Here is a 9,030-nt window from a genome sequence, read left to right as displayed (position 1 = left end):
ACACACACACACACACACACACATACACACACACACACACACACACACACACACGTGCAATGGCCCTGATGAGAGGGAAGTCTAGATCTACTTCAATGAGCCTCAATAAAGGGAGGGTCTGTAAAATAGCAGAGGATTAAACACACAGACAACACCCTAAATTAAAGGGACGGTCTGTAAAATAGCAGAGGATTAAACACACAGACAACACCCTAAATTAAAGGGACGGTCTGTAAAATAGCAGAGGATTAAACACACAGACAACACCCTAAATTAAAGGGACGGTCTGTAATATAGCAGAGGATTAAACACACAGACAACACCCTAAATTAAAGGGACGGTCTGTAATATAGCAGAGGATTAAACACACAGACAACACCCTAAATTAAAGGGACGGTCTGTAATATAGCAGAGGATTAAACACACAGACAACACCCTAAATTAAAGGGACGGTCTGTAATATAGCAGAGGATTAAACACACAGACAACACCCTAAATTAAAGGGACGGTCTGTAATATAGCAGAGGATTAAACACACAGACAACACCCTAAATTAAAGGGAGGGTCTGTAATATAGCAGAGGATTAAACACACAGACAACACCCTAAATTAAAGGGACGGTCTGTAATATAGCAGAGGATTAAACACACAGACAACACCCTAAATTAAAGGGACGGTCTGTAATATAGCAGAGGATTAAACACACAGACAACACCCTAAATTAAAGGGACGGTCTGTAATATAGCAGAGGATTAAACACACAGACAACACCCTAAATTAAAGGGACGGTCTGTAATATAGCAGAGGATTAAACACACAGACAACACCCTAAATTAAAGGGACGGTCTGTAATATAGCAGAGGATTAAACACACAGACAACACCCTAAATTAAAGGGACGGTCTGTAATATAGCAGAGGATTAAACACACAGACAACACCCTAAATTAAAGGGACGGTCTGTAATATAACAGAGGATTAAACACACAGACAACACCCTAAATTAAAGGGACGGTCTGTAATATAACAGAGGATTAAACACACAGACAACACCCCAAATTAAAGGGACGGTCTGTAATATAACAGAGGATTAAACACACAGACAACACCCCAAATTAAAGGGACGGTCTGTAATATAGCAGAGGATTAAACACACAGACAACACCCTAAATTAAAGGGACGGTCTGTAATATAACAGAGGATTAAACACACAGACAACACCCCAAATTAAAGGGACGGTCTGTAATATGAGTGGCGCAGCGGTCTAAGGCACTGCATCTCAGTGCAAGAGGTGTCACTACAGTCCCTGGTTTGAATCCAGGCTGAATCACATCTCGCTGTGATTGGAAGTCCCATAGGGCAGCACACAACTGGCCCAGCCTCGTCCAGATTGACCAAGGTAGACCGTCATTGTAAATAAGAACTTGTTCTTAACTGACTTTCCTAGTTAAATACTGTTATGGTATTGATTACGATGACACTGTTATGGTATTGATTATGATGACACCTGTTATGGTATTGATTACGATGACACTGCTATGGTATTGATTATGATGACACCTGTTATGGTATTGATTATGATGACACCTGTTATGGTATTGATTATGATGACACTGTTATATACAGTCGTGGCCAAAAGTTTTGAGAATGACATAAATATTAATGTCCACAAAGTTCTCAATGGGATTAAGGTCTGGGGAGTTTCCTGGCCATGGACCCAAAATATCAATGCTTTGTTCCCCGAGCCACTTAGTTATCACTTTTGCCTTATGGCAAGGTGCTCCATCATGCTGGAAAAGGCATTGTTCGTCACCAAACTGTTTCTGGATGGTTGGGAGAAGTTGCTCTCGGAGGATGTGTTGGTACCATTCTTTACTCATGGCTGTGTTCTTGGGCAAAATTGTGAGTGAGCCCACTCCCTTGGCTGAGAAGCAACCCCACACAATAATGGTCTCAGGATGATTTACTGTTGGCATGACACAGAACTGATGGTAGCGCTCACCTTGTCTTCTCCAGACAAGCTTTTTTCCGGATGCCCCAAACAATCGGAAAGGGGATTCATCAGAGAAAATGACTTTACCCCAGTCCTCAGCAGTCCAATCCCTGTACCTTTTGCAGAATATCAGTCTGTCCCTGATGTTTTTCCCTGGAGGGAAGTGGCTTCTTTTCTGACCTTCTTGACACCAGGCCATCCTTCAAAAGTCTTCGCCTCACTGTGCGTGCAGATGCACTCACACCTGCCTGCTGCCATTCCTGAGCAAGCTCTGTACTGGTGGTGCCCCGGTCCCGCAGCTGAATCAACTTTAGGAGCCGGTCCTGGCACTTGCTGGACTTTCTTGGGCGCCCTGAAGCCTTCTTCACAACAATTGAACCGCTCTCCTTGAAGATCTTGATGATCCGATAAATGGTTGATTTAGGTGCAATCTTACTGGCAGCAATATCCTTGCTTGTAAAGCCCTTTTTGTGCAAAGCAGTGATGACGGCACGTGTTTCCTTGCAGGTAACCATGGTTGACAGAGGAAGAACAATGATTCCAAGCGCCACACTCCTTTTGAAGCTTCCAGTCTGTTATTCAAACTCAATCAGCATGACAGAGTGATCTCCAGCCTTGTCCTGGTCAACACTCACACCTGTGTTAACGAGAGAATCACTGACATGATGTCAGCTGATCCTTTTGTGGCAGGGCTGAAATGCAGTGGAAATGTTTTTTTTGTGGATTCAGTTCATTTGCATGGCAAAGAGGGACTTTGCAATTAATTGCAATTCATCTGATCACTCTTCATAACATTCTGGAGTGTATGCAAATTGACATCATACAAACTGAGGCAGCAGACTTTGTGAAAATTAATATTTGTGTCATTCTCAAAACTTTTGGCCACGACTGTACAGTCGGACGTATTTAAGTCAAATGTTACCAAAGTTTGTCTGCCTTTCATTTCACTTTGTGTACCTCCAGTTTGAGAATGTTATTTTTGGTACTTTGAGTTTAATTATTAGACAGACATACAGCTCACTGACCCTAGAGGACGACGACCGGCTGACTGAACACACACGAACTCACACTTGTTTTCGTGTTACATGTGCTACATCTGCGTCATTCTCCATATTATTCTATTCCAGTCGATGACAGTAGAGAACCTTCAAACACTGAGATATTTACTATACACTAAACATTAGATACAAGACAAACAAATGACACACTGAACAACTCAAAAGCACCCTGAGGAAAAGCAAAGCTAAAAATGTATGTTTTAAGATATTTTAAATATGTCCACAGTTTCAGCCCCTCTCAGGTTCTCTGACAGGTTATTCCATAGGCTGGGGGCATAGTAACTAGAGACTGTCTCTCCATGCCTCTTGGTCCCAGGCTGGGGTCATAATAACTAAAGGCTGCCTCTCCATGCCTCTTGGTCCCAGGCTGGGGGCATAATAACTAAAGGCTGCCTCTCCATGTCTCTTGGTCCCAGGCTGGGGTCATAGTAACTAAAGGCTGTCTCTCCATGCCTCTTGGTCCCAGGCTGGGGGCATAGTAACTAAAGGCTGCCTCTCCATGCCTCTTGACCACAAGCTGGGGGCATAGTAACTAGAGACTGTCTCTCCATGCCTCTTGGTCCCAGGCTGGGGTCATAATAACTAAAGGCTGTCTCTCCATGCCTCTTGGTCCCAGGCTGGGGTCATAGTAACTAAAGGCTGCCTCTCCATGCCTCTTGACCACAGGCTGGGGTCATAATAACTAAAGGCTGCCTCTCCATGCCTCTTGGTCCCAGGCTGGGGGCATAGTAACTAAAGGCTGTCTCTCCATGCCTCTTGGTCCCAGGCTGGGGGCATAATAACTAAAGGCTGCCTCTCCATGCCTCTTGGTCCCAGGCTGGGGTCATAATAACTAAAGGCTGCCTCTCCATGCCTCTTGGTCCCAGGCTGGGGGCATAGTAACTAAAGGCTGTTTCTCCATGCCTCTTGGTCCCAGGCTGGGGGCATAATAACTAAAGGCTGCCTCTCCATGCCTTCTGGTCCCAGGCTGGGGTCATAATAACTAAAGGCTGCCTCTCCATGCCTCTTGGTCCCAGGCTGGGGGCATAGTAACTAAAGGCTGTCTCTCCATGCCTCTTGGTCCCAGGCTGGGGTCATAATAACTAAAGGCTGCCTCTCCATGCCTCTTGGTCCCAGGCTGGGGGCATAGTAACTAGAGACTGTCTCTCCATGCCTCTTGGTCCCAGGCTGGGGGCATAGTAACTAAAGGCTGCCTCTCCATGCCTCTTGGTCCCAGACCTGGGGTCATAATAACTAAAGGCTGCCTCTCCATGCCTCTTGACCACAGGCTGGGGTCATAATAACTAAAGGCTGCCTCTCCATGCCTCTTGGTCCCAGACTGGGGTCATAATAACTAAAGGCTGCCTCTCCATGCCTCTTGACCACAGGCTGGGGTCATAGTAACTAAAGGCTGCCTCTCCATGCCTCTTGGTCCCAGACTGGGGTCATAATAACTAAAGGCTGCCTCTCCATGCCTCTTGGTCCCAGGCTGGGGTCATAATAACTAAAGGCTGCCTCTCCATGCCTCTTGGTCCTGGGCTTTAGGATAGTTAAAAGGCCAGAGGACCTGAGGGACTTCCTGGGTACATAACTTAAAGCATGTCCGACATGTATTGAGGTGCACCATCGTGGATTGATTCTAAAACCAATAGAAGATTCTTCAAAATGAATTCTAAAACTCACAGGCATTCAGAGATCTTAAAACCAGTGTAATGTGTGCTCTCCGTCTGGTCTTGGTCAGTACCCGTGCTGAAGCATTCTGTATGTTTTGTAGATGACCAATGACTTTATTGGGTAGACCAGACAGGAGAGCATTACAGGAGTCGAGCCTGCTTGTAATAAAAGCATGGATGAGTCTCTCTGTATCAGCCTGAGAGAGAAACGGCCACACCTTGGCAATGTTCCTCAGGTGGTTAAAAACTATATTGGTCACATTCCTAATCTGTGATTCTAAAATTGAGTTCAGAATCTAAAATGACAACTAGTTTTTTTTTTACCTGGTGTTTTATCTTTATTACCTGGTGTTTTATCTTTATTACCTGGTGTTTTATCTTTATTACCTGGTGTTTTATCTTTATTACCTGGTGTTATATCTTTATTACCTGGTGTTTTATCTTTATTACCTGGTGTTTTATCTTTATTACCTGGTGTTTTATCTTTATTACCTGGTGTTTTATCTTTATTACCTGGTGTTATATCTTTATTACCTGGTGTTTTATCTTTATTACCTGGTGTTTTATCTTTATTACCTGGTGTTTTATCTTTATTACCTGGTGAATTAAAATGTGCGTCCAGATTCCCTCTCTGTGCTTTGGCTCCTCGGTGTTGTTTCGACTTAACTGGAGGAAGTTGTGAGCCATCCAACTATTTACATTTAAATATAGCCCATTTATCATTATGAAATATGGGATTATTGATCATGTGATTATTGAACGTATTATGAAAGAAAGGAGTGATGGACTTATGTGTTGAACTAGCAATATGGAGTTGAGACCCGTTTCTCCCCAGGCATAGTTACGGCGGCAAACCGTTTTTGATCCTATCGCTTTGTTTTCTGGACTTCATAACCATAAGAGAACATGTCGATCACAGTTTCCCCCCCCCCCCCCCCCCAAAAAAAAAACATTGATCAGATTTGTTTTTGCACAAGTAGAACTTCAGATTCATTTAGCTGAACCGGGGAAGTGTTTAAAGCACGTCTTTGACCGTTGGCTAAAGGGTAACTTCGGATTTTGTTAGCTGGAACGGATAGGTCTTACAATTGTAATAAACCTTTACTTCTCCTTCTTCTCCTTCCCCGCCCAGCCTACATCCTAGACGGGGTGAATCTGAAGGGTTACTTCGCCTACTCCCTGAACGACCAGAGAGACCCAGGCTTCGGCTTGTACGGTCATGTCCAGGATGAGGAAATCCTCAAAACATCTCTGTCCCAGTATCAGAACATTATCCGGCACAACGGCTTCCCTCTCCAGGGGACCCTTACCTCGGCCCTGCAGTGCCCCAGTCAGCCTCTACCCTGCTCGGGGTGTCTGGTCCTGACCAAGAGGCCTGTGGTGGGCTTCCTGTCTCTGGTGGGGTCAGCGGTCCTGGTCACCCTTGGGCTGATTATATACTACGCTGCCAAGAGACACAGGAGCCGAGGTACAAATGGCACCATATTCTCTAAAATATAGGGCCCTGGTCTAAAGTAGTGCACTATATTGGGAATAGGGTCCTATAGGGCTCTGGTCTAAAGTAGTGCACTATATAGGGAATAGGGTGCCATTTGGGATCACGGGGTGATGGTGGTGATGAAAATGAAGTGTATCTATGAAGCGTGTGTTATAGGTAGTCCCTCCAGGTTCGAGTCACTTGACCTTTAACCCTTCAATGTCTGCTGATCTGAAGGAATCAGGAAAAAGGTAGAAGCAATATGTCAGAATATCCACCGTGTCAGCACTAGATCTCTGACACCTATCCAGTTCCTCGAGATCTGTAAAACAAAGTCGTGGGCCAAGAGTACTATTGATATAGACCCATGTGGGGCCAAATATATCTGGAGCCATTTAGACGGTTTACGACACTGTGTAGAGAATGTAGTTGATGAATGTAGTTGATTTAGTTGATGTGGTGTGTCTTGGTGTTCATAGAACTGTATGTTCGTTTATTTCCACGTCGTTTTGTGAAACTCAACCAGCAGCGTTTTGTTTCATGTATTTCAGTCTGAAGATAAAGTATTGTTCTTTAAAAAACAATTGAGATAAATGTGCAATTTTTTTTTTTTTTAATGAACTTGTTTGACGTGGTATTATAACGAATGATCTTGTGCAGATTATTTTTCGTACAGACTCTTAAATTAATATATCTCTATCTTTGTATTAAACTGTGTGTTTATAGTAAGTCACACTGTACCAGATAACCTATTGTACCTTGATGTCTACTAGGCAAAACAAAACAACTATCTAGTGAAAGCAAGTCTCCCATGACCAATAACTCTTAGTCCCCTTTGACCAATACTTTTACTACCGCAGGGCCTGTTGTGAAGTAGGCAAAGCATTTATCCCAAATGGCACCCTATTCCCTATATTGTGCTTTTAGGGCTGGGACGATATTGCAATACTCATTAGTATCTTGGCAAGGAAACAAAACATGAAGCAGATTTAACTAAATTGTAGCCGATGTAAAATGGCTAGCTAGTTAGCGCTAGTGGCGTAACGATGCTTCGAGGGTGACTGTTGTCTGTGTGCAGAGGGTCCCTGGTTCGCGCCCAGGTCGGGGCGAGGGGACGGACGTAAAGTCTATACTGTTACATAAAACAGCCCTGTTTTAAACAAGCATGTTATCCAGGGGCACATTTATTTATTTAACAAACAGGAGGTTTTTAAAACGGAACAAATTGTTCGGGATGCTTCATGTTTACATTTTTTTGTTGCCATGGAAAACATATCGCGATACCGGTGTCATCCCGGCCCTAAAATTCACTACTTTTGACCAGAGCCCATGTGACCTCTCAGTCATATCTCCGATATGAAGGAGTAGTGGGTGGATCGTTCATTTATTGCCAAAATGCAATGAAGGGACACAGTATAGATGAATTCTCAGTCATCAAATGAATATTAACAGTACTCCCACAACAATTCTTCATAGATCTTCTGTATAATATTAGACTTGCATTCAATTTTTCGGAGTAAACTCTGGGCAGTTTGTAAATTCAGAGCATTGTCAGATTGCCTGGTCGGTAAACTCAGAGCGCGCACTGGACGCGCTGACCGAGCAGTACTAACTGGCTAACGTTGGCTAGCTACTTCCAGACACAGATGAGAACAGCTCATATCCAGAGCATTAGTAACTTTAACTGTGCTGCTGGCAACAATTTCATTGTTAGTTTTTTTGCCGGCATTTACTGACTCCGGTCATATTCAACGGTTGTTTCCCGTTTGTAAATGAATCAGTTATTCTGCACTCTGGCACACAGACGAGGGAGCACTGACATCGGAGTAGATAGCCAGAGTGAATTTACAAAATGCACCATAAATGTATATTAAAAAAAGGTTATTGTGATCATATGGTGGATAAACAATGTTGTAATAATTCCTAAATTCTAATAATAAACAAATACAGTGTTTTGAAATGTAATCTCATGTCTACAACATAAAATAAACTACTATGATCGATTTTAGTATTCGAAATATATGAACTGAACCTGAAAAAAGTGACACAATCAGTGTTTCTCAAAATGGACGCTACTGGAAGGACCAAGGACCAAATTGGAGCACGAGTCTAAATCCAAGTATGTGAAATGCAGCCTGGGAGGGGCCCTTATGGAATGCTTCCCCAGTTTGTACATATTTTGAAGCATGCATAGATGGAACTGCTGGGAGATGGCGACCAGCACATTGTCAACAAATAAAGAGATTTATTCCAAAACTGACACCCACCCACCTGTCTCTACCTACAGTGGGGAGACCAAGTATTTGATACACTGACGATTTTGCAGGTTTTCCTACTTTACAAAGCATGTAGAGGTCTGTAATTTTTATTATAGATACACTTCAACCGTGAGAGACGGAATCTAAAACAAAACTCCAGAAAATCACATTGTATGATTTTTAAGTAATTCATTTGCATTTTATCAAATATTTGTTCTCCCCACTGTATGTGGGCACATGGATGAAACACCTCAAACGAATGGTTCCTCCTTTTGAAAATAATCTTTGGCACAACCTCTTCCGGGTCATGATAGGGCTACTTATGATAATTATAATAATATGGTTATTATGTGCTAAAAGATAAAATAATTAGTATTAGTAACAAGGAAATCCTAAAGTCTAGTTTCACCAGGTCATCTAACGGCAGGCATTTCAAACCGTGGCACACACAGCAGCAGGGAGCCAGAGACATGCAGTTATCCAAAGCCTCTACTTTATTCAAATATTGAAATATACCTGCGAGTTTATTCTCAATTTCAACGTAAATGTCGACTTTATATATTGTCGCACTGCTAAGCAGACAAGCAGCCAGTG

At 43.0% G+C, this 9,030-nt stretch overlaps 1 protein-coding gene across 1 annotated transcript in view; it reads left to right on the top strand.

The window, feature by feature from the left end:
• LOC139417921 (klotho-like) overlaps positions 1 to 8,181 on the top strand; it is a 40,994-nt gene extending 32,813 nt beyond the window's left edge. The window contains exons 15-16 of the mRNA XM_071166912.1: positions 5,834 to 6,239; positions 6,286 to 8,181. Coding sequence (XP_071023013.1) covers positions 5,834 to 6,201 — 368 coding nt within the window. The 3' untranslated portion in view covers positions 6,202 to 6,239; positions 6,286 to 8,181. The remainder of the gene's footprint in view (positions 1 to 5,833; positions 6,240 to 6,285) is intronic.
• Positions 8,182 to 9,030: the final 849 nt, after the last annotated feature.

This window comes from Oncorhynchus clarkii, chromosome 10 (genome assembly GCF_045791955.1).
Source record: "Oncorhynchus clarkii lewisi isolate Uvic-CL-2024 chromosome 10, UVic_Ocla_1.0, whole genome shotgun sequence".
Taxonomy (NCBI): Eukaryota; Metazoa; Chordata; class Actinopteri; order Salmoniformes; family Salmonidae; genus Oncorhynchus; species Oncorhynchus clarkii.
This window is presented reverse-complemented; position numbering and strand designations above follow the sequence as displayed.